The sequence below is a fragment of the Taudactylus pleione genome, unplaced genomic scaffold, assembly GCF_031769625.1.
Source record: "Taudactylus pleione unplaced genomic scaffold, aTauple2 ptg000637l, whole genome shotgun sequence".
In the NCBI taxonomy this organism is placed as follows: Eukaryota; Metazoa; Chordata; class Amphibia; order Anura; family Myobatrachidae; genus Taudactylus; species Taudactylus pleione.
In genome coordinates, this window is record NW_028285039.1 from 3085600 (window position 1) to 3111195 (window position 25596).

General features: G+C 40.1%; 1 protein-coding gene across 3 annotated transcripts in view; it reads left to right on the forward strand.

Annotated features, from left to right (window-relative positions):
- TENM2 (teneurin transmembrane protein 2) overlaps positions 1-25596 on the forward strand; it is a 2186131-nt gene that overhangs the window by 552830 nt on the left and 1607705 nt on the right. Inside the window, exon 3 of one of the 3 annotated variants that reach the window (XM_088454943.1) lies at positions 5992-6003. The exons of the other annotated variants lie outside the window; for them this stretch is intronic. Coding sequence (XP_088311069.1) covers positions 5992-6003 — 12 coding nt within the window. The remainder of the gene's footprint in view (positions 1-5991; positions 6004-25596) is intronic. 3 annotated transcript variants of the gene reach the window in all.

Here is a 25596-nt window from a genome sequence, read left to right on the forward strand (position 1 = left end):
GAGAAAGCCAGGATCTCCATCGAGTGATGGAAATTTCCTGTCCTCTTCCTGTGAACTTCGGTTGCCTGCTGCGAGACCCTATGGATAACTGCAGCTGGCGATGGTACTCAGATTAACCGATGCTGCGTTGAACAATGGAGCTCGGTTAAGCAATGCACGGGGGCGTGATGCCTCCTGCTTCATTACCATATCTGCAAAGGATCGCAATTACAAAGCTGCCTGAGTGCATACATCATATCTATAGCCTAAGTGCAGCTTTGCAATTTTGATCCTTACAGAATCAGGCCCCGTGTCCGCTTGTTTTGGATTGCACATAAGTCTCAGACATTAAGGGCCCCTGGCAACTGTAAAAACAAAAAATTAAACAATAGACATTGCACACACTGTATTTTGGTCAGCTCAGAGTTGGTTTCCCTCAGAAGGGGGTACTTCATTTTTTGGGGAGGCCCCGACTTTCTGAAAGATTCCAACCCTGAGCTGACAAGTTTGGAGCAGAGACGGATTAAGCCCTCAGGGTCCCCCTTGTGTCAGGACCTCCATGAGGCAGCAGTATAGGTCCTGCCTGTAACCCCAAGTCTCTCTATAGCCCACAGCTCAACCTTTGGGTCCCCCTATAGCCTCAGCCTTGCCCCCCTGTGTCACTCTATAGCCTCATCTCCCCCCCTTATCTGTCCATAGCCTCAGCTCATGCCATGTATCTGCAGCAATCTCAACCCTGCCCCCATGCCTCTATAGCCCTCAGCCCTGCCCCCCTGTGTCTCTGTATTGCCTCATCTCACCCCCTTATCTGTCCATAGCCTCAGCTCATGCCATGTCTCTGCAGCAATCTCAACTCTGCCCCCATGTCTCTATAGCCCTCAGCCCTGCCCCCCTGTGTCTCTATAGCCTCATCTCCCCCCCCTTATCTGTCCATAGCCTCAGCTCATGCCATGTCTCTGCAGCAATCTCAACTCTGCCCCCATGTCTCTATAGCCCTCAGCCCTGCCCCCCTGTGTCTCTCTATAGCCTCATCTCCCCCCCTTATCTGTCCATAGCCTCAGCTCATGCCATGTCTCTGCAGCAATCTCAACCCTGCCCTCATGTCTCTATAGCCCTCAGCCCTGCCCCCCTGTGTCTCTCTATAGCCTCATCTCACCCCCTTATCTGTCCATAGCCTCAGCTCATGCCATGTATCTGCAGCAATCTCAACCCTGCCCCCATGTCTCTATAGCCCTCAGCTCTGCCCTCTGTGTCTATTTATAGCTTCAAATGCCTCCCCCTCTATCCTCCCCTTCCTCACTTACCTGGATGATGGATCTTCTACTTGCTCTTCCCGAGTCCTCCTCATTGCAGCAGCAGCAAGTGTGACAGCAGACTCCTCACAGTCAGTTTCTCTCTGTTCTTCAGCGCACCAACGTCAGGCGCACAATGCATGCAGAGAAAAAAAAACATTATCGGTCATGTGATCCTGGCCTCGGTAATCAATGCCTGCATCCTGCTGATTACTACAGCGGTACAGGTGTAACAATCACCAGACTGGCCATGTCATGGGAGGGGAGCAGCAGCAGCTAGAGTTGAGTTGTAGCAGCTCCAGGGGGACCCTCTGTGACAGGGAGCCCCAGGGTTACTCGCCCCCTGTGCCACCCCCTTAATCTAGCTCTGATTTTGGGCTAGTTAATGTTATAGGAGGGGGACCCCATGCTGTGTGCCTCCCTGCTATAGCCTTACCCTGCCCCTCCCCCCCTGATGGATCAGCCCAGTACTAGTTATTGGTGGGGATCTCACACTTTTTTTATTTTTAAATTGACCGTCTCTTTCATTTTTAAGTTATTAATATATTATCTTGTCTACCAGGCTGTTACTCTGGTTTGAATCACCTGTATTGGCAAGAGGCATGGGATTTGTTAGATGGAAAACTTTGTTATTATCTTAATTAATGAATTAACTTAATTATTAATTATCAATTTTTCTTTCTATAATTATCAATATCTATTGGCCGGAGACCTGTGATTTGCTGTTTGGAGAAGTTTGTTAGTAATATATTATATTATTTACTTTTAGGCTACTAGTTCTTGATTAATGAGAACATTGTATAGGGGCGTATAGTGTATTAACCTGACATTCTGTCTGCCACTGCTGTGCCACTATGTTCCATAGATGTGCTTTCTTCTTTTAAACTGCCAAAACCAAAACCTAAACATACAACCAAAACAGGTACAGTAGGTCTGCGCATATCTCTACTAAACACATTGATTAAATGTTATATTATACATTTTGCAAAGCACTAGCATTAACAGTGACTCTGACATTACTGCAACTGACTGTCAAATGACTATTGGATACTGTGACTTCACAATGAAAGGTGACTTTAATAACAGATAGTGGATAGACTGTCTAGTGATTAGTACATCAAGAAATGTTATTTGCATCAGCCATCTTTCAACAAACACATTGGTTGATATCGATTTTACATGTGTATTTCTACACTTACTTTAGCCAATGGCAATAATGACAAACATAGTAAATGTGTGACAAAAAGTATACCAGATAAGATGCCAATGCATGCCTGGATATTTGTACAATTAGATAGCTAATGCCCCTAATGATGTGCAAAAAAACTATCGTAAATTATCGTAGGCTTGAAAAGTGCCACAGTGTGGACAGTGGGGAAAACAGCATATACTGTATAAATCAGGGGCATACAAGCTAGACACAAAAATGCTGGTATTAAAGTAGGTTCTGGCACACAGAGCTGGCAAATCAAATTAAGGTCACCACCTTTTAAATAGTGGAGGAGGGATGATGTGCGTGTAATAGGTCTTCCCACTCTCACACTCAGGCACACTCCCTCTTGCTATAAGGAAAGCAGCTGCACAGGGCAGTCCCCAGGGTTTAGCTACAGTAGGTGGTAGCATAGCTTTAAGTAGCAATCACCAAATCAAATCTAAGTGGATTCGCTCAGTTGAAGTTATGTGAACCAATGCTATGCACCAACAACATTTCAATGATGCAATTCTACCTTATAAATCCTTTTGCAGCATTGCTCAACCTCCTTCTTTCTTCCAATTCAGGGATTCGCTTTAATCAAATATGAGTTTGGCATCAACAGCCTTATTAATTTGCAGTATTAGTTAGAGAACATGATACATCAGTTAATTGCTTTTCATGCAAGAACTCATGGCTATATACTCATGATAAATAAGGAGGATAAATAAAGACCTTTCTATCAGTTGTTCTTAAAGAAGTCTAGAATAAAGGTTTCAGCTTCATGTGAACAAAGCCAGTCAGTTTTTTGTGTTTGCACCTTCATTAATATTCTGAGCTACCCGGCATCTGACTCACTCTTGATAATCTATCAGAACACCTGTTTTCTTTACAATGGCCACAAGGCAGCTCAAAACACTGTGGTATTTAGCATTTAATAATAAGCACAAGATATACAATTTTGACACTTCAAATTTTCTTTACAAACGTGAAAGGGAAAAAACTTATTTGAATATATGTCAGATACTTTAACATTTACATTCTGCACCTTCAAAGTTGAATTTCTTGAGTTCCAAAGGACATAAATCAATAGTTTTGGTGACCAAGGTCAGATGATAAATGACTTCAATGTAAATATTGTGGCTTAATAGAAGCTGCCACGCAGAAGCACAATACACAAAATATATGTTTGGTTTGGTAAAATATAATATCATCATCAGCACATTTGGAGCTGAATTTTTAATATCAACTTTTTTTCTAAAGTACATTTCCCTTTTTTAATAAAATTAATTTAATGTAAATGACATAACTACTGTAGATTTGCTCTTTTGCACTATAGAGCAAAAGTCTACCTAAATACTGTACATGTTAATGCAATATGAAAATGCATCTTGAAACATCTATAAATATTGCATTATTTGTAGTATGATACTAACAGGGAGTAAAAAAACAATTTACATTTACAAACCGATCAGCAGACTTTTGCTTGTAAAGTTTATCATTGTCTAAATTTGCAGCAAAGGTTGATGTTTGAGTTTTCAGACAAACGACCAAGTTTTTTCCATCTGTATTATGGAAAGAATAACAATTTTGTCTAGTAGTTTTGTGCATATTGACTTACAGTTGTAATGTAAGTCAATGACAGAAATGATAGTAAAAGCAGAAATATCTCTGTACGATGCATTTAAATGAACTTAAATGTATGCATTTTCATTTTGATGCTACACCTATGCAATGAAAAAGCAATACACACCATAAGATGAGATAAAGCAATATAAATATAATATACAAATATAAAAACACCAATTTTTTTTTAGCAACACATACAATAAGAAAAAAACTAATTATGCAACAATATTATCTTTTTTTTTCCTCTAGTGCAAATTTTGAAAACACTATTCATGACATTGTGGTAATTACTTTAAAATATCAATGCAATGGCAGAAAATGCATGTTTATAATCACATAGCAATAAATAGACACTGGGATTATTTCAATCAGTTGTGTTTTCTACAAGATCATGCAAAACTACAAGCTAGGAGCTATATACTTATCTGGTGACTGACATTTGGTGTGTGCAAAGTCTGATGCAGAATTGTTATCACTTTAGAGCTGCACCAGAGAGTGAAGCAAATTAATACTTACCCCTTCCTCAAACCCTGGGAGCTACAGGGAGGTGTCAATAAATTCTTCATTGTTGTGTGGTTAAGGAGGGAGCAGAGAATTCCACTGAAACAATGTGCAAAATCCTGCTAACAAATGCAGAATGATGGAAATATTCCCTATAAAATGTTCTTGAAAACTTTGTTAAGACGCAAGCTGTAACCACCAGTAATCAATCATATGGGTTAGTTTATTAGACAAGCAAAATTCAGACATTCAAAACAAAGGGGTCTATGTACTAATCCTTGGAAGACATAAAGTGGATGGAGATAAAATACCAAACAATCAGCTCCTGTCATTATTCAAATACAGCCTGTACGGTGACAGTTAGGAGCTGATTGGTTGGTACTTTATCTCCATCCACTTTATCTCTTTCCAAGGCTTATTACATACTGTAGACGCCATAGACACCATAATGTTGACAGCTACAATATTTAGACAACCAAAATGTTGACATGTATTACATCTAGACAGGGAAAACTTAGACAATCAAAATGTTGACAGGAGCATAATTTAGACATGTACATAATTTACACATTCAATATATAGACAGTTTGAAATGTCAAAAGGGTCAAAATGTGGACAGTTAAAATGTAGACAAACCATAATGTCGACAAGAAAAATATAGACACAGTTAAAATGTCGATATTTAAAATATAGACAAATCATAAGGTCGACAACCAAAATGTAGTCACAGTTAAAATGTCCACAGTCATAATGTCTAATACATTAAATCACTTCCATTGCTATAAAGGTTGCAACCTAGCATCACTGATACACTGTGATCAGCTTTGTATATGGCTACAATGTGACTGTGATGCAAGATTTAGGAAAAAGTACAGTTCATTACTTATGGGGTGCATCTTGCATCATATGACGAGAAGATGCTACGTGTATGAGGACACATCTGTATGGTGCCTGCATTTATTTGTATGAATAAACACTCATACAGAAAGTTGATCAGTGAGAAATGCCGTACACTCTAGGTGCCCCTTTTCTTTTTAAAACAGTCAATAAATAGCCATGTTAGCAACAATTTATGCCAGTGCAGATTTTACTGTCTTCTATAACCATTACACTTAAAGTATCATTTAACTTAACATTTATACAGTAAAGTAACACTGTAGACGTTCACTATACTGCTGTAAATGTACTAGTATGGTCAGCAACCCAGTTCACTCAGCCCATTCTACATTATCTAACTTGCACGTCTGTATTACAGTATTTCCCCAGCAGGACGTCTATGATCTGTACAACATGGAGAGAAAGGGAAGGGGTCAATACAGTGGTGCTTGAAAGTTTGTTTCCTTGTTTCCTTCAGAATTTTCTGGATTTCTGCTGAAATTTGGCCTAAAACTACCTCAGAATTTCACACAAGTTCTAAAATTAGATAAATCAAACAAATGAGACTAATTTTTTCTTTTTAGGAAAATGATCCAATATCACTTATCTGTGAGTGGCAAAATCATTTGAACCTTTAGGCAGATAGTTTGAAGGTGAAATCAGAGTCAGGTATTTTTAATCTATGGGATGAGAATAAGGTGTGAGTGGACAACCTGTCTTTTTAAAAGAACAGGGATCTATCAAAGTCTGATGTTCACAACACATTTGTGGAAGTGTATCATGCCACGAACAAAGGAGATTTCTGAGGACCTCAGAAGAAGAGTTGTTGATGCTCATCAGGCTGGAAAAGGTTACAAAACCATCTCTAAAGAGTTTGGACTCCACCAAACAACAGTCAGACAGATTATGTACAAATGGAGAAAATTCCAAACCATTATTACCCTCCCCAGGAGTGGTCGACCAACAAAGATCACACCAAGAGCAAGGCATCTAATAGTTTGCAAGGTCACTGTCAAATCCGAAGTGGGAAGTGGACCCGGATTATGTGCAGGTAAGGCTTTGTGAGCAGTTTCCCGATATTGGAATGAAGTTGGATGCAGGGTGTACTTGTTCATAAATGCCTCTGCCTTTGCTGGATGATGCAGAGGATGGAGATTACAGGGAAAATGGAACTAAACCCCACCGGGTATGCTGAGCGCAATTCCAGAGACACTGAGGTATGGGAATCTGGTACTGGTGCTGACTGGGAATGCTGGTGGAGGAGGCTCTGTAACGTAGCACAAGTAGTGGCAGATTACCGGAACTGAGATGAGCAGAGCACTGGCAGTGGCATTATGAACTGGAGCTGGCAGCAAATTAATTCATCAACTGAGCACTGCAACTGGGACACTGGAGGTAAACGAGACAAGGAGCAAAGAGAACTAACACACAGACTAGCTGTGTAAGACATTGCCCTGGAAACCTGAAAAGCTCTTAAGTACCCAAGGCTGGCGCTGGATTGGCTGTCACAGCCTATGTGAATCATTCAGACTAGATTGACTCCTTCCTGACATGTGACCAAATACAAGATGGTGATGCCTAGCACCTGGCAGTGTTTTCACAGACTCCCAGCCACAGCAGCTCCAACATGCCAGAGACCCAATGCTGCTTCTTAGAGACCTGCACGCACACCGCACTAACCACCAGCAGCTTGCACCCCCACCAGATGGACCCCGACAGAGCGCCCAGACAGGTAAGTCCCGGACCCCTCATGGTTCTCCAGAGCGGCCCTTGACAGTCACAAAGGAACCCAAGGTAATCTATAAGCAACTGAAGACCTTTCTCACATTAGTTCATGAGTGCACCATCAGGAGGACACTGAACAACAATCGTGTGCATAGCAGGTTTGCAAGGAGAAAGCCACTGCTCTCCAAAAAGAACATTGCTACCTGATCGCAGTTTGCTAAAGATCACCTAGACAAGCTAGAAGACTATTGGAACAATGTTTTGTGGATAGATGAGTCCAAAATAGAGCTTTTTGGTTTAAATGAGAAGCGTTATGTTTGGAGAACACTGCATTCCAGCATAAAAACCTCATACCATCTGTGAAATGGGTTTTGTATGAAATCACGGCAGTTGGAATGTCAGCTATCAAAAAACCAACAGCGGCATCCCAAAACTCAGTATCCTGACAGGGGTCCATAAGTATGCTAACCCTTCCCCCTTCTCCCCCTAACCTTAACCCTCTGTTCCTGTATCCTAACCCTCCCCTCCCACACCCTAATGCTAACCCTCCCCATTAGTGCCTGAACCTAACCCTCCCTTCTTAGTGCCAACCTCCCCAGTGGTGCCTAAACCTAACCCCCCCGCCCGTATCCTAACCCTTACCCCCCCCATAGCCTAACCCTAAACCCACATTGGGGTCTATACGTAATCACACAGTTCAACATCAATATTTTTTTTTATGTAGTAGCCAAACAAATGATGCCTTCTTTTTTTCAGAAAACCATATGTGATTTCATTATTTTGAAAATGTGTGCCGTCTCAATTTTGTTAACTATATTTACTGTACATCATTAAATGAGGGGACCCCTTTTTTGACAAAATATGGGGGAATCTAGCCTTTAGACTTTGCCCCTCGCAGCTCTATATGTGTGGAAATTAATTGTTTGTGTGTTACTTAAGTCATTGTCTACTAATCGCCAGACAATTACTATTAACAGGGCTTATCGTTTCAAACAAGTAGGTCCCCACAAGAGTTACAGAGCACAATGTCCCCAATTTATGAAAAACTCGTTTTTTGTGTAGCGCTGTTATTTTGTCTTGCAATCACATGTGGGTGCCCCCACTGTGCACAGGTGCAATTATGGGCGTGATAGGTCACGTAGTGTCCTCCTGCTTATGTACACATAATGGGTGTTTACCAAAACGAGGGGATATATTGTCTGTCTGGTGATCACAATAGCTACCATATGGCCACACCTTTTGAAGTGGGGGCTGACACTTTTTCGTATGTGGAAGTCTCCATGTGTAGAGTTACAATTATGGGCATGACAGGGCAAAGGCGATAACAGGCAATAGCTACTTGGGGTTGCATCCATTGAAAGAGGGGACTCTGTTTCAATTTGACTTTCTTCATCCTTTGGATTAGGACTGCAATCAGCTAAGCTTGAATATTATTGCAATGCTATTAGAAGTCATTTTATATACCTGTATTTTAGGAATAAAGTGCTATTATACATTATTACACTATGGTAGCCCGCTGTGGCATCTATCCTAGCTCCAATGATCCTCTGAGAAGCCTAGTTGGTACAGGGATTCTTAAAGGATTCTTCTAGGACTGATAAATATTTGTGAAATGCCAGATATAGATGTGTCTTCATTCACCTAGCATGTTTGCGCCTTATGTCGCAAGACACTTGGCAGGACATAGACGCTCTGCCATGAGTAGCGATGCATACTTTTTCCTAAATGTGTGACCTTATTTGCATTGTAGCTCCATACAAAGTCACTCCCAGTGATTCCAGGGACACTAGATTAAAAGCATTTTTCTTTATCAAAGGAATTGGTATAACGTGTATGTGAATTTGCAGATTAAGCATCATGATATTAGACGGGAATCACGGCACAGCCACTCGTATCAGAACTTTGTTTTTTGCCTTTTTTACCCAGTTTTTTTATTTAGTTGCTCACAGAAGTACTGCCAGCCCCAGTAGTCAGTGTACCTTTGCATTGTACTTTTGGTGTATTAGCGATGCAGATAAGATGCATGTTTTTTTTTAAACAATTTTTTACTTTTATTAATAGTAATATACAAAAAGTACAATGCAAAGGAAAGATTATCAACAAGTCATAAGGCACATTAAAAGACTCAAAGTTCAAGACTGTACACAAATAAAAATAAAAGGCAATACAGATGAGTAAATAACATGGGGTTCAGATCAAAGAACTTCTCTAAAGAGGCATGACCCGAATAATGTGAGTATGATAGGACAAAGCAAGTGATGAACAACATGTAATGTCAGTAATAAAAAAAAATCTGATAAAATACACTGAAAACAAAAACAATAAAAAAGAAAGAAAGAAGAAGGTGCAAATAGTCATAATCAGTATCATAGTCTCTAAATGAGAAGTGTCTCCAAACTGATGCTATAACTGGGTCCCTGGCTCTCTCCTATCTGCCTCAGATAAACCAAATCTCCCAGAATAAAAAGCAAGGTATATCTAGGCAGCTTCAAGAGTTGTATATGATATGCTCATGGGTGGAGGTTATAAGATGCATATTATTATTTTTTTTAACATAAGTAATATTTTTTGAAAACATTTTTCAATGTAAAAGGGGAGAAGGATAGAAAACAAACAAGAAGGGTGGGGAAGGGACTAAGATGCATGTTTTAAGAAAAAGAAGAGTGGTGCGGCAAAGTTGCAAAATCTGTGGCACACCAAATGGGGCTATTTAACACAATTTAAGCAAATGTGTATGAGGTCACAACTGTATTTCATAATTTGATGTACGTGAAATTCTTGTAGGATATGGAATTGTGCACTGTTGGTATTGCGCAGGGTGTACTTTATTATTATTTTTCTAATATTATAAACATATATCTATAAGATACAGTATATATTTGTGTGTATATATTGCGGTGAGAGGGATTGTCTCAGACCTGAATTGCCCACATTCTGGTGGAATCAGCTCCCTCCAAGGAAGGCTGGAGTGAAACCTGTGCGTTCTGAATTCCAGGTTTTCCCAGTTACACAGACCCAGATGGTATATTCACTGGTGCACAGGAAGGGTTTAAAACTCTCACATATCTGTTGCTCCTTGCTCCTAATGCTGGAAAAATTGGCCAGGCAATAGCCAACGGTGGTGGTTAGCATTGGGGTACCAGGACCTGCATGGTCCACAGACATTAACACAAGGAGTGCTGGAGAATTTACTTTTATGTTTCTTTGCTTATTTTCTGTTATTTACCTGTGTGTATCCAGGCCTATGCTCACATATGCTAAGGTGCAATGTTTGCTGCTATTAAAAGACACTGCTTTACCAAGTACCTGCCTGTCAGGAGTCTATATTTCTATAACCTGTGTTACAATATATATAATTTATAAAATCAAAAATTGGAGCAGGTTTGGTAAATAGACCAAGGTGCATCCACACACTGAGTCGTGGGAGTGTCAGAATTGGAGGAAAGTCCCCCTTAGAAGGAAATATAGTCATAGGAGGGAATATGAATAAGATTCCTCAAGAGATTTACCCACCATTAGAAATACATTTTCAGCACTCCAGCACCTTGACTCTACCAGTGATAATGATTTTTTATCAACAGGTCAAAATTATATATACAGTCTAAAAAGAAACGGTGTTCAGGGAGACTACAAGAGTGGTGTCTCTCATGAAAAGAAGACAAAGAGAAGACTAGGAAAACGGGGCAGTGGGAGGATAAAGTTACAAAAGAAAAAACCTCCAGTAGACCCCACAAGTAAAGGAATTTTTAATCTGTCTAAACATTGTCTGAGTGAACCGGAGATATCTCTATTGAGCAAGGGGCTTAATTTTGCACCCAGAAGTATACTGAATAAATTTGAAGTTTTTATTGACCTTAATAAATTTGTAAGGAATCTAACCCTTAAAAGACATTTTATAAGAAAGGATGATGCAGTGATAAGAAATTATAATGAGGATGCACCTAAATCAGGTTTGAAAGGGAAATCTACGTTCTGCCCTTTAGAATCTAAAGGTAACCATATAAGTGTCTTCTATGAAATAGTGAAGAAAGACTTGTGTGAAGGGGACATGGACCCCATTAAAAAATGCAATTTGAATAATAAAGAGAAGGAAGCTTTTAAGAGATTACAGAAGAATATAGAAATTGTTATAAAGCAAGCTGATAAAGGGAGGGGGCTGGTTATAATGGATAGATTATATTACATACAGGAAGCCAAGAGACTCCTGAGTGATGACAGTTCATACAAATTATTAGAAAAGAATCCTACAGAAAACTACTTGGAGGAATTGAGAGAAATATTAGTCTCTGTACTACAATGTGGAATATTGAAGAAAGAAGACTTTCAGTATTTGATGAAAGCCTGCCCCACTACCGCCATTTTCTACTTTCTACCTAAAATTCATACGTCCATTAAAATACCACCAGGAAGACCTATTGTCGCAGGGATAGAGTCACTTACATCACACCATCCTGAATATGTGAAATTTTTTTACAGAAATATGTTAAAAGCCTTGAATCTTATCTTCAAGACACCACGAGTGTATTATAGAGCTTGTTAGAAGTAAAATGGAAAGACTTTTACAGTTGGACTACTATCGTCATATAGTCACTCTATACTTGTATTGAGCATACTAAAGGTAATGAGGCATCCAAAAACCTTTTGGAAAAAGATGAATCCATTATCAGAGTTTACAAAGATTTTATATGTAAATTAATGCTTTTTATATTGGAACATAACTTTTTTACATTTTTAGACACATTTTATCAACAAACCTGTGGGACTGCAATGGGCACGAAGTTTTGAAAATCTTTTTCTGGGTTGTTGGAAAAAGGATTATATTTATGAAAACAACCGGTTCCGAGGAAATATTGTACTGTATAAAAGATAAAAGATACATTGATGATATTTTAATTATATAGGATGGAGCGGAGGATGTTTTTAAACTGTTTTTAAACAGTTTTTACTTCACATTGCAGAATATACCATGAATTTAAAGTTTACCTCAAATTTTAAACCAAATAACATTGAGTTTTTATATTTGGTTTTAATGGGACAAGATGATAGTTTTTACGAAGAATTTTAAAGACGTAGACACTAATAGCTATCTTCATTTTAAAAGCTGTCATTTTAAAAGGTGGAAAAGGAATATTCCATATTCCCAATTTCAAAGGATTAAGAGGAATTATAGTAATGTGGAAGTATGTGAACAACAAATTCAACTGTATATGGATAGGTTTTGGGGGAAGCGATACCTGATGATCTTCTATTGGAAGCGACTAATAAAACTAAGACATTGGATTGTGCTAAGTTATTGAAAAATAAGCTGAAAAATGGTGAGGGAGGAGTGATAGTTCCATTTGTTACTACCAACAATGGACATTAAAATAAAGCCCTTAGGAAACACTGGATCCTATGCTTAAAGAACTGTTACCAATTCAACCAAAGATTGTTTTTAAGAAGTCTAAGGATTTAAAAGATCTGCTAGCCTCTAGTATGCTGAGAAATGTGAATGTACAAAAAAGAAGTGGTACCAAAGTGTACGGGTAGCTACAAGTGTGGACACTGCAACATTTGTAAATTTGTGCATCCAAAAAGGAGATTTTTACCAATTTCAACAATTCTAAGAAATTTAAAATTAAGGAATATATGAATTGTAACTCCACCGTCATTATTTGCTTTCTTGACTGTATATGTAGACTTAAGTACATCGGCAAACCGAAAAGACCATGAAGCTGCAAATACAAGAACATATCAGAAATATAAAGAACAAAGTTGAAGGACATGTGGTCTCTAGACACTTCACGATGTCTCATAATTCCAATCCGGAGTACATTAGTTTTAAGGCCATCGAACACGTCACTCTAGGAGAAAGAGGAGGAGATCTAAGTAACCTTCTATCTCGAAGGGAAATGTATTGGATTTTTTAACTCAATACTTTGACCTTTTGTGGATTTAACGAAAGCTACGAGATAGCTCCTTTCTATGAAGACACTCTACTAAAAATAGGGGACTGACGAAAAGGGAGGGTAGATTATGTGAAATAACATCTATGATCATACCAATTTGAGTGCCCAATCTCATCCGATCTTGGAAGTTAAACACAATTGGGCCTGGTAAGTACTGGGATGGGTGACCTTCTAGGAATACTGGGTGAAGTAGTAACATGTCTATAGGAAGTCGTATATAGCCCCTATAATTGGAAGATGTGTCCACTGGTGAAGACAATTTTTATGCCTTCAATAGAGATTTTCTTATACTCTTGAAGAATGTTCCTCCAACAATAAATGAAGATTTGTTGATCAATCTGTTGGGCACCACTAAAATGATGATGAGGGCGGTGATATATCTATATCTATGGTCTTACCCCTTTATGATTGCCCAATCTTGTCTGATCTTGGAAGCTAATCATAGGTGGGCTTGGCTAGTACCAGGATGGGAGACCACCTGGGATTACCAGGTACGGTAGATATGAAGAATATGTACTTAGGAAATCAAGGTTTAGTGGACCTGAGAAGGAAGGACTTCCAATTTTGGACAACAACCTTTTATCTGGATATTTGAGATCAACAGAGACCCATGACTTTGTGCCTCAAAGCTAGAATAAAAGTCAGACAAGTTTTTATACAGTTTTATACAGTTTTTTACTTATTCCATGTTCTAAAGAATTGATTTTTCTGTTTACCAGATATATATATATATATATATATATTTATATTTACATTTACATTTATTTTTGTGATACATGAAATTTGACGGAAGTGATGTGTCGGATCCAGCCATTAGTATGGGTGGAACTAGTGTCAAGGTACCTGGCCCTGAACATCGGTAGAAGGGAACTTGTGAACTTCCAAAAAACGGATATCATGTCACAATTGAACGATGAAATGGATCTTTTGGACTTTTGTTTTTTCTCTCCCTCTATTTAAACATCGACTTAACCATTATTATTGAATAATATGTCTACATATTTAGATCATATAAGCTAGTTGATGTATTTTAAATAGGAGGTGGAAACCGGAAGTGACGCCTTAATTGTTATTAATCAGTCCCTAAGTGATGGGGTATAAGAAGGGTGATACCCCACAGAAGCAGCACCCCTTTGATGAAGTCTGGAGGAGACAAAGGGCCTGATTCAGCGGCGCTCGCTGTTTGCGAGTGCTCGCTCTGAATCAGGTTGTTTTTTTTATTTTATTTTCCACCTCCAGGCCGCTCGCATAGCTGTGGGTGACCACCCACAGCTTTTGCGAGCGGCCTGGCGATTGTCACGATTATCGCGACCATTGGGCTTGCGACGAGACCCTGTGGTAGGGTCTCAGCTCCCGCAAATCCGAGTGGACTTCATGCTCTAATAGAGCAAGAAGTCCACTACTGACATCATGAGTGATGTCAGTAGGGCCGCCCACAAATGGCAGGCGTTCCTAAGGGAATGCCTGCGTTTGTGCAGCCACCCCCCTCCCCACCTACAAAAAGGGGCGTGCTGTCAATCAACATCGACAGCCACCCCGTCTTGTAGCGAGCCCCAGAACGACTGAACTGCATGTGTTTGCAGGAGGCGGCGCATGCGTAGGGGCCAAACATCGACCCGCTTGCGAGCGCTATGTGCTCGCGAGCGGATCTGAATCAGGCCCAAAATGTGTTAGAGAGCTCCATTCTCTTACCACTTTAACTTTTATTCTCCTGAACTAAGATAAGCTTTTTTAAGATATTTATTAATTCATTTTTTTCTGTCTTCAAAATACTGTGTTTTAACCATTTTAGATACAGTATACATTTTTTAGCAGCTGATGAACTATTGTTGTTTTTATGTTGTTTATCATATGGACCCTTGTTTTATCACTAATAAATTGTGTACCCCCCTTTTCTTTATATATTTGTGATAGGCTGGGGGTGGTGGTTAGCATTAGTGTGCAGGGACCTGGAGGGTCCACAGACATTAGCACAAGGTGAGCTGGATCACATACTTCTATGTTGTTTGCTTATTTTCTGTTATGTGCGTATGGACACACACATGTGTGTGTGTCCAGGCCTATCCTCATGTATGCTAAGGTGCAGTGTCTGCTACCATTAAAAAGACACTGCTTCACCAAGTACCCGCCTGTCTGGAATCCTCATCTTCTATACCCTGTGTTAAAAAAAATATATATATATATATATATATATATACCAGTCCACTGGCGGCACTCCAGACTAAAAATAAAACACTTAGACAAGTAGCGCTTTTGTCAAGCTAATAAAGGCGCTGAAACGTTGCATTTGTAAGCTACTTGTCTAAGTGTAATATTTTTAGTCTGGAGTGCCGCCAGTGGACTGGTATATTTCAGTTGGTCTGTTTTGACTTTCTGTGGAAGGCACACAGCACAGTAACTGGAACTACCTCTATGAATACCGGATCATGGAACTGTATATATATATATATATATATATATATACACACTAGATACAGTATATCTATATACTGTATATCTATATATGGTATGCAGCCAGGAAGCTGGCGGACCTAATGCTGACAGCCGGCTTCCCAACTGTCATATCACGGCAAGGGTCTAAAGACAGGCATCGATATGCCGACGCCTGTCATTAGACATACGCCGGGAGCCCGATGCCTGGCAAGGACGCCAGGTGCCGAGCGCGGATAGCCGTGGGGGGGCAGGGTTAGGTTTAGGGTTCCAGGGGGGACTTAGGGTTAGGCACCCCCCCCCGGGAGGTTAGGTTTAGGCTAGGGGAAGGGGGGGTTATGGTTAGGCACCCCCGGGGGGGAGGTTAGGGTTAGACATGCCCTGGGGGACTTAGGTTTAGGCAGCGGGGAAGGAGGGGTTAGGTTTAGGCACTTAGAGGGGGGATTAGGGTTAGGTACTGGGGGGAGAGGTTAGGGTTAGGCACCCCTAAGGGAGGGTTAGTGTTAGGGGGAAGAATTAGGTCAGTTAATACTTACCTGAGGACCATTGGGATTTCCACTGCTGCCAGGATGCTGGTGTAAATCATACCGATTCCTTATATACATGTATACACACTAGACACAGTATATGGGATTTATGTGTGTATATAAATATATATGTGTGGAGTTTGTATATTCTCCCTGTGCTTGCGTGGGTTTCCTCCCACACTCCAAAAATATACTAGATGTTAATTGGGTCCCAACAAAATTAACCCTTGTGTGTGAAGGAGCCCATCCACTAAAAGACATGAAAACGATTGCACAATTACGACATTGTAATCGTGCAGTCGTTTGTCAGTCTGTGATGTGCCTTCCCTGAAAGAGCAGTCATTCAGTGTAGTCACATCAATCATCTGCAAACATGCTGAACCTGACGTTATCGTCAGGTTGTCCAGCATGTTTGTCCGATGATAGATGTCTAAACGACCAGCGGGAGCGCGCATTGCAGGTCATTTAGACTTTTTCTTAACGATTTGCAAACGATTTATGAACGATTGAACAATAACGATATCATTAATGTTCAATCGCTCAATTTAATCGTCTAGTGGATGGGCACCTTATCATATCATATCATATGTTTGTGCATATGATAGGGAATCTAGATTGTTAGCTCCACTGGGGCAGGGACTGATGTGGATGGACAAATATTCTCTGTAAAGCACTGCGGAATATGTGTGCGCTATGTGAATAACTGGTAATAATGTAAAATATACAGAAAATACATATACACTATATACACAGAATACCTATATATATATAAAAATATATATATATATATATATATATATGTTTCTTTTTTATATGTATATATATATATATATATATATTCTCTTTTAAACCTATTGGTAGGAAAGCACTATAATTATTAGTTTTCTTATTATATAATGTATATATCCATATAAAAGGTTTTTAATTTTTGTGTACATTTGCATTTGTGCTACAATTACTGCACATGCTGTTATTACAGTTATAGAAAGAAATTTGTGATGGGGCCCATGGATGATAAAAACATGGATGATCTAGAGTAAAAACAGAAAAAAATAATCTGTATGGATGAGAAAAACTAAAATGCACTTTATGAAATACTGTATGTAATGTACATGTAACAACAATCAAAAATAAATTCTAGTGGAAAAGATTTTTCCTCTAGAAATTTCAATAGACCTGTCATCTGATTAATTGTACCTTATGTGTAGCTGCATTTTCACTTATGTTATAATTATCATTAAATCTGCATTTTAAATGCTAAAGAGCTACATTTATCATTTGAGATAAATTTTGTATTTTGCAATGCTTTAAAATGAAGAATATTATGTTAATCATACATTAACTGTCAAAGTTTACATAAACTTAACATATTAAATTTACACACACGGTAGTTGGGAGAATAAATATTTAACGGAAAATCAAGTTTTGGTTTTGAAGGTCTACACAAGTTTAGAGGATTCTGTGCAATGTAAAAAAAATGTATTGAGTGTTAGTTGTGTGGGTAATAAGACCTTTTTAATGAGAGCGGTCATAGGGGAAAGACCAGGCAGGTTCAAGCTCACATGAATGTGACAGTGACTCTCATAACCATGTGTTACAACAGTGGTAAGCAGAAGAGATCTTTGACCACACAGCATGTTGAACTTTAAAGTGGATGGACTATAACAGCAGAAGACTACTCTGGGCTCTACTCCTGTCAGCTAAAATGAATCCATGGATCCGTTGTGCCTTGTGTCAATGCTTCAGGCTGGTGGTGGTGTCATGGTGTTGGGAATTGTTTCTTGGTACACATTAGGTCATTTAATACCTATTGAGCATTTTTTAATCACCACAGTCTGCCTAAGTATTGTTGTTGCTCATGTGCATCCCTTTATGGCCCTCTCTACCCATCTTCTAATGGATACATCTAGTAAGATAATACACCATGTTACATAGCACATGTCATCTAAGTAAGGTTCCATGCAGTTTCATAATTATTGGTGTGTGTGCGGTGCCATAGCACAAGGCCCTAGGGGCGGCACCATCATGGCACCAAGGCAAAATTCATTTATCTTGCAGTGTGCTTGAAATTGATGTTACGGGCATGCACCTGCATCCTGTACAGCCACCTGGAGCCTCCTAACAACAGTGTGTCTTCCCGGTGCAGGGGCCATGCCCCCTCAATGTAATGTCATGATGTCACATGTTCAGGGGTGTGGGCAGCACCTGGTGCAAGATCGCCATGCTCCGTTACTTGTTCCACAAGCATGACAGTATGTTTAGTGTACTCTAATGGCCTCCACAGTCATCACATCTTAATTCAATATAGCAATGGTTCTCAACTCCTGTCCTCAAGTACCCCCAACAGGTCACATTTTTTTTAGATTTTCTTTTTAATTATGCATGGGTGAGTTATTCTATTTTACTAGGTCAGTAATTATTCCGAATAAGGTGGGATAGGGAGCGAAAGGGGGCTCGGGATGGATTAGACAGGTCTGTGATGAAAAAGCTTTTTTAACAAATTTATGTGATACTTCTAGATTTTTGGCTTCTGAACACGAAAATGACTCCCGATTTTGCATATCACATTACGTTTTTCTGCAAAACGTGTATTTATGAATAAGTCATTTTTTTCATATTCTTTAAAGTAATAAATGTATTCTGCCTACATTTATTATAAAACATTGTCTTCAATGAATTCAGTCGGTAGTATAGAACGTTGCAATTCAGTTCTTGTCATAAAACTTCTCCCTGCCCAGTGCCAGATTAAGGTCCACATGGTCCTGGAGCTGAAATTTACAAAGGGCCTAAACCCCATACTGTCTAAGGTACATTGCACACACACAACAACTACAACTACAAGGTGAGCTGGCAAAGGTGGAATCAAATACAACAGATGTAACACAGTTTTGCCCTGTGCCGGCTCATTTTAAACCCTGCCTACCACCACAGACACACACAGTACACACTACACACACACAGTACATATACAGTACACACTACTCGTCCAATACAAGTAATTTAAACAGTTTTAGGCAATGTCAAGGATCCAAACTACAAAGAAATTGTCAGGGTAAATGCTTAATAGTTGGCTGCAATATGAGTTTAAAAGTAAATTCTTTGAATTCCCATATTCAGGGCCATAGAGAGCGCCGCGGGGCCCTGGTAAAGAAGGGGCATGGCCTAATCGCGGGAGGCGTGGTCACGCCCCCTTGAAGAATTTTTTTTTAAAAACAGTTTTGCAGCGGCGCGCGTCGGGGAGGGGGTGCTGTGAGCCCCTCAGCACGGCACCAATCCAGAGGGGGCGCGATCAGTGTGATTGCTCCCCCCCTCAGGCAGAGGAGATCGCTGTGGCTGCTGCTTAGCAGCCGCTAGCAATCTCCCACGTGCTGGGCTTCTGCGAGGGAGGGAGGTGGGAGGAACGGAGGGGAGGCGGCGCCGGACCCGGGCCCCCTTGTGGCCCCTCTGGAAGCCCAGGCCCGGGTATAGTGTACCCGCTCCCCCCCCTCTCGACGCCCCTGCCTATATTGGGCGCTGTGAGCCCCTCAGCACGGCGCAAAGCCAGAGGGGGGCGCGATCAGTGTGATTGCTCCCCCCCTCAGGCAGAGGAGATTGCTGTGGCTGCTGCTTGGCAGCAGCTAGCAATCTCCCACGTGCTGGGCTTCTGCGAGGGAGGTGGGAGGAAGGGAGGGGGGGCGGCGCTCCCCCCCTCTCTGCGCCCCTGTCCATATTGAGCATTTCCCGAATAATCTCGTAGACTACAGTGTAGAACAGGGTGAACGGTTCCACCAAGACGTTAAAGATGTAGAAAGAAGATACCAGGGTCGTTGGGACGTCAGCATGATGGCTGACTACTGCTGGATGATACACAGACCACACAGAAAAGCTTATAAGCGGAAAGCGACAAAACGAAGTTTGTAGACAAAAAAAACAAGATATTAACGATTTTTTTGAATAATTATGGTTTTGTTTCTATTATTGTTTGTTTTTATTGTCATTGTATTATGTAATTAAGACAAAAGCTCAGTGATATCATCTACACTTCTTCGTATTTCACAATAAATATGTCAAAAACAATGAAACTTCTTGTTTTTTTCTTAAAATTGTATGTACCCTTATAGGCAAATGTGATGTGGTAATTTTTTTTAATATACTATTTCTTGATGTACAGTACACAGTAGTATAATTAAGAATATAAAAGTATTAGTAAAAAAGCTTTCAATACTTTAAATTTTTCTTATCTCACAGGAGATGGTTAGTGTGTATACCAATAAAACAAGATAACTTGCAAACTATCTTGAAAGCCACTACTAAAGCACAATTAAATAAGAGGTGCACCCACAGGCAAATTCAAATATATAAAGGGAAAGGAGAACAAAAGTATATAAAAATTGGGCACACTCGAAGAAGAAATATAGTATATAACATATTGAGATTAATCTAAATTACGCCCGCATTGGGGCATTTTCCATACCATGGGTAAACAAGCAAATGTAAAAATAGCTAAAATACCACAAACACATGCATATATATATATATATATATATATATATAAAATTGTTCGTTTGTATGACTGTTTGTGATAAACTCGAGAACTACTGAACCGATTTTGATCAGGTTTTCACTGAAATGTTCCTTGAGATCCTCTGAGTAGCATACTGTAGGCTATGAATCATCTCACTGTCATGTTCATTGGTTATATACATACACACACCACACTCATGCAGCTTCCAGTTCGTTTTGGTGGGGATTTCACAATGCCTAGGAGAAAATCTTCACTTGTCCATGACAGTGCTGCGTGGAAGAGGGTGCACCTGACTTCCGTGATCAACAACTTCCACCAGAGTGGAGCTGGATGCGGGACTTTTGCTTTATGGTTGTATGTATATATCTACTGAATAGATTTTGATCAGGTTTTCACAGAAATGTTCCTTGAGATCCTGCGAGTAACAAAGGCTATGAACAGTGATGTATGGTCAGGTGAGGCAGAGCCTTTCCTGTAATTTTTAGGTATACTCCACAGTTTTTACTATAAAAATGATAAGTAAAATGTAAAGAAATTATTATAAATATCTTCTTTGAATTAATCTAATCATTTTTATAGTCAAAACTTTAGAGTAAATAGTGTATGGCAGGTGAGGCACTGCCTCCCCTGTCTACCTTTTCCGCACATCCCTGATCAAAACACACCAAACTTCTAGCACTATATATACGCCTCACCATTGTATAATGCCCACATGAACCCTCATGTTCATATATGTATCTGTAAATTTGGCTCTGACACTAGCTGGTGCCTCCCCAGCCATTTACCTCACCGCACATCACTCGCTATGAATATGTGACACCCTGGTAAATCATGGTACCACGAAAAAGTCTCAGATAATATCGAGGATAGGTTCTAGGTTTTCATACAGAGAGGTAAGGGCTAATGTGAGACAAACAAGTAAATAAGATAAGATCATGCAATGTCAATAGATAATAGTTTTACAGTAAATGTATAAGTGATGCACACGGTGAACAAGATAACACTTTCGTAGTAAAAGTTACAAGTTCAATTACAATAACAGATACAGTTACAGTTCACACGAGAAAAACAACAATTCACGTTTTATTATTCAGGAACACAGCTGCCTCGCAAGCGGTAGGGATTCCTCTCCTCCTGTTGGTTTTAAGAGGTTAATGCATGCAATACTTTCCCTACCACAGATTAATTTAAACGCTGTAACTAAACAGTAAGACAATAACTAACAGTCCTTAAATTAGTCTCTCAGTTTGTGGATTATTTTCCCCAAGCTTTACTGGCCAGAAGCTATTAGTTCATGAATTAATACTGTATTAAATATTCCTGAGTGTACACTGCATTGCCCGGGTTATTAGCTGGAAGGTCTGACTGTATTCTGCTTACGCAGAAATAGCTCCACTGTGGGTTAATATAAAGCTGCGTTGCTCCTAAGTGCAATTGTCTCTTTATTTAATCCTGGCTGACAGACTCTGCAACAATGTTAATGTCAATAGTGCTGCAACCTTGTTGCTACAAACACACTACTGTGACAGCTTGTTAGATGGCTTTGCCTCTCCTACTGCACACAGAGCTGCTCGGATGGGGATTATTATATGCAACTCCTGCAGCTCCTTACGGGGACTCTCCTGCCCACAAGTCCCAAGGACCAAGTCTAAGGCTCTGTGCGGCTTATGCGGGTACTAAAGTTTCAGGCTGTAGACACTTATTAATTATAACTCCTTTTCTGCACTGGTGTCTGGGGAGGTTATTGCTGGGCACTATACATAGGGCTGTAGCTGCCAGCTAGCTGCGGGCCACTGTTAGTGGGTAGTTGTAGATGAGTGTGTGCCTCTTACCCCCCCCCCCCCCCCCTGCGATAACCACGACTCCTTTCTGTGCCTGCAGGGTCCGGTACAGCCTCCAGTCACTGTAATCAAACTGTGGCTCCACCCAGGAACACCTCCAGCTGCTGTTCCTCACCACACATATACACCACACATATTATTATTATTATTATTATTACCAGTTATTTATATAGCGCACACATATTCCGCAGCGCTTTACAGAGAGAATATTTGGCCATTCACATCAGTCCCTGCCCTAGTGGAGCTTACAATCTATATTCCCTATCACATGCTCACACACATACACACTAGGGGTAATTTTTTTTGTTGGGAGACAATTAACCTACCAGTATATTTACATATACACATACATACCCACACACATATACATACTGTCACAGATGTGTTTGGTTGTGGACCCGGACTAAGGGTTCTGGCTGGAATGACGTTTTAGAGGTCTGGGCAGAAGCTGGGAGGTCTTATGTAACTTTTCCTCATGCAATCGAGTGGTTTAGAGAGGAGTGGTAACAACTGATAGTGGACTCTGGAATATTGTGTGCCGAGATTGAACCAGAATGCTGGACACCGGGATTGAACTGGAATGCTGGACACCGGGATTGAACTGGATTAGCTGGAGCCAGGAGCGCTCGAGATAGGAACTATGCTGGAAGCCACTGTGTTGGAGAATCTGAAGAAATTCTCTATCAGCTTGCAGCAGGATAAAGCCAACAAATCACTGGTACCAGCAGACTGCCAGGAAGTTCCTTATATATCACAGGGCCGTTGGGGATTGTCTACTGTGGTCATTTGGTCTGGGAGCAGTGACCTGAGTGGTGGAAGAGAGTCAGGTGACTGAGTCCAACATGGCTGCGCCTATATTGAGTTTTGAAGGGAACTCTGGTGTGCAGTCTGAGTACTAGCAAGCTGTGGAAGTGTAGAGAGAATAGCAGGCACTGAGAGCAAATGCAACTTCATGCTCTCTGCTGTTCAAGTCCAGCATTACTATTTAGACTGCAAACACTGTTCTTATCAGGAATCTGCAGGTTTCACAGACAAAAGAATTCTCAGGTGAATAATCAGCCTGGAAGGTATAGCACAGTCTCATACTCACACTGGAGGTGCTGCAGCCTGCATGCTGAGCAGACTTCCCAGGCAAATCAGAATATCCCGACCCACAGGACAGGTGGCAGAGGTAAATCACAAAACAAACCTATAGCATATGAGATAAATTAGACAGGATCATGACACATATACATACATCACGCCACACATTTACAGTTACACACATATATATTTGTGTGTGTGTGTGTGAATGTATATATATATATATATATATATATATATATATATATAAAATAAGTGAAAGATCAATCAGCGCCACCTGGATTCTATCTATACAAATATATAACCTTACTGATAACTAGTTGCACTTTCCCATCCAGATCTGGGTGTCAGCTTAAAACAAGAGGTAAGTCTATTTATATATATATATATATATATATATATATACACAGAGCCATAACAAGACTTTCTGGTGCCCTGTGCCAGAGAGAACATTAGCGGCCCCCCCTCTCCAATTTTTAAATAGGGACATTAGATAGTGCACCTGAAAAAGGGCCATGACTTCATAACCTCATAGGGAAGGGCCAGGGAAGAGATAGGGGAGGCCAGGAGAAGCCCCCTGCCCTGCGTTGCCCTGTGCCATGGCACTGGTGGCACTACCCTAGTTATGGCCCTGTATATTTATATATATATATATATATATATACACCACACACACACACAATATATGTATTATATATTATATATATATATATATATACTGTATACACACACACACCAATCCTTTCTCCTCACCAGGAAGCCATTACAGAGGTAACTTACTGGGCTTCTTCCAGCAGCAGTTTCTCGTGTAATCTGGGGGGTGGAGCTGACTGACAGGCTCCGGAGGATCCCAGTGCAGGAGAGGACTGAGGGAGTGGACTCAGCAATGACAGGTGGCACTGCTAGTCTGCAATGAAACCTACTCTGGTTTTCAATGGTTTTGGTGTGGACTATTCTGCTTGCTCACATCTGCTATGCACCAATAGTATGGACATGCTTAGGAAAGCTATTACATGCACCACTATGGACTCGGACATCTGTTTGGCATTATTATTTTTCACCCTGCTGACAGTTATCCACCTCATCCTGTTTTGACCACAAATTTACATCTACGCCTCTTTTTCTTATTTACTATGTACCTTATTAGTAGAAGCAATAATTCTTATTATTAGAAGCAGGAAGTTACATGTCCTTAGAGCAAACATGTAATAAACAGGGCAATTATTTTATAGGAAAGGAGGATGCAATAGGAGAAAATTAGTGTTCTGTAGTGTGGCCTCAGAGATCTGGTAGGGGGAATGGATCATGTGATACAGTCCAAGATGGCGACATCCATTATGCAGAACAGAGGGAAAATCTGTGAGTGGAATGCTAGCCACATTTACAGATAAGCGAGCAAACACTTTGGGGGTGCTGCAGGGACATTGATATCCACAAGGTGCCAGTTGTTTATTATGGCTGGTTGGTCACAAAGTGGAGAGCTATAAAACAGTATACAGTTTCCATTCATAAAATTCTTTTGTTCATGATTCAGTCATGTGATATACTGCCAGCAAAAATCTGCTTATTATTCTTTCTGCATACTTTCCTTGTCACTGTTACATTTATAATACTGGTATAATTATTTTTTTAAGTACTTCATAACTGCATTGATTGCTGAGAACTAGAACAAAATATGACAGTGACACAGCTCACCAATCACCTATTATTATTATTATTATTATTATTATTATTATCATTTATTTATATTGCGTCACAAATGTTCTGCAGCGCCTTACAAAGTACATAAACGAGTTATAGACAAGGGACTTACAGAACAATACACTACAGGACCAGGACATGGATAATATATATTGCTACATTAGCGACCATAACACATAGATAAGCAGCAGAGCATAAGCAACCAAGTGTTAGGTGCCCTAGTGGTGAGTAAGAAGTAGATGAAAGTAAAGTAGGGAGAAGCACAAGAGGGTAGAGGGCCTTGCTCGTCAGAGCTTACATTCTGCTACCCATGGGTAGCAGAGGTATAGAACTTCGATATACAATTGGTGAAATCACAAGTCCTCATA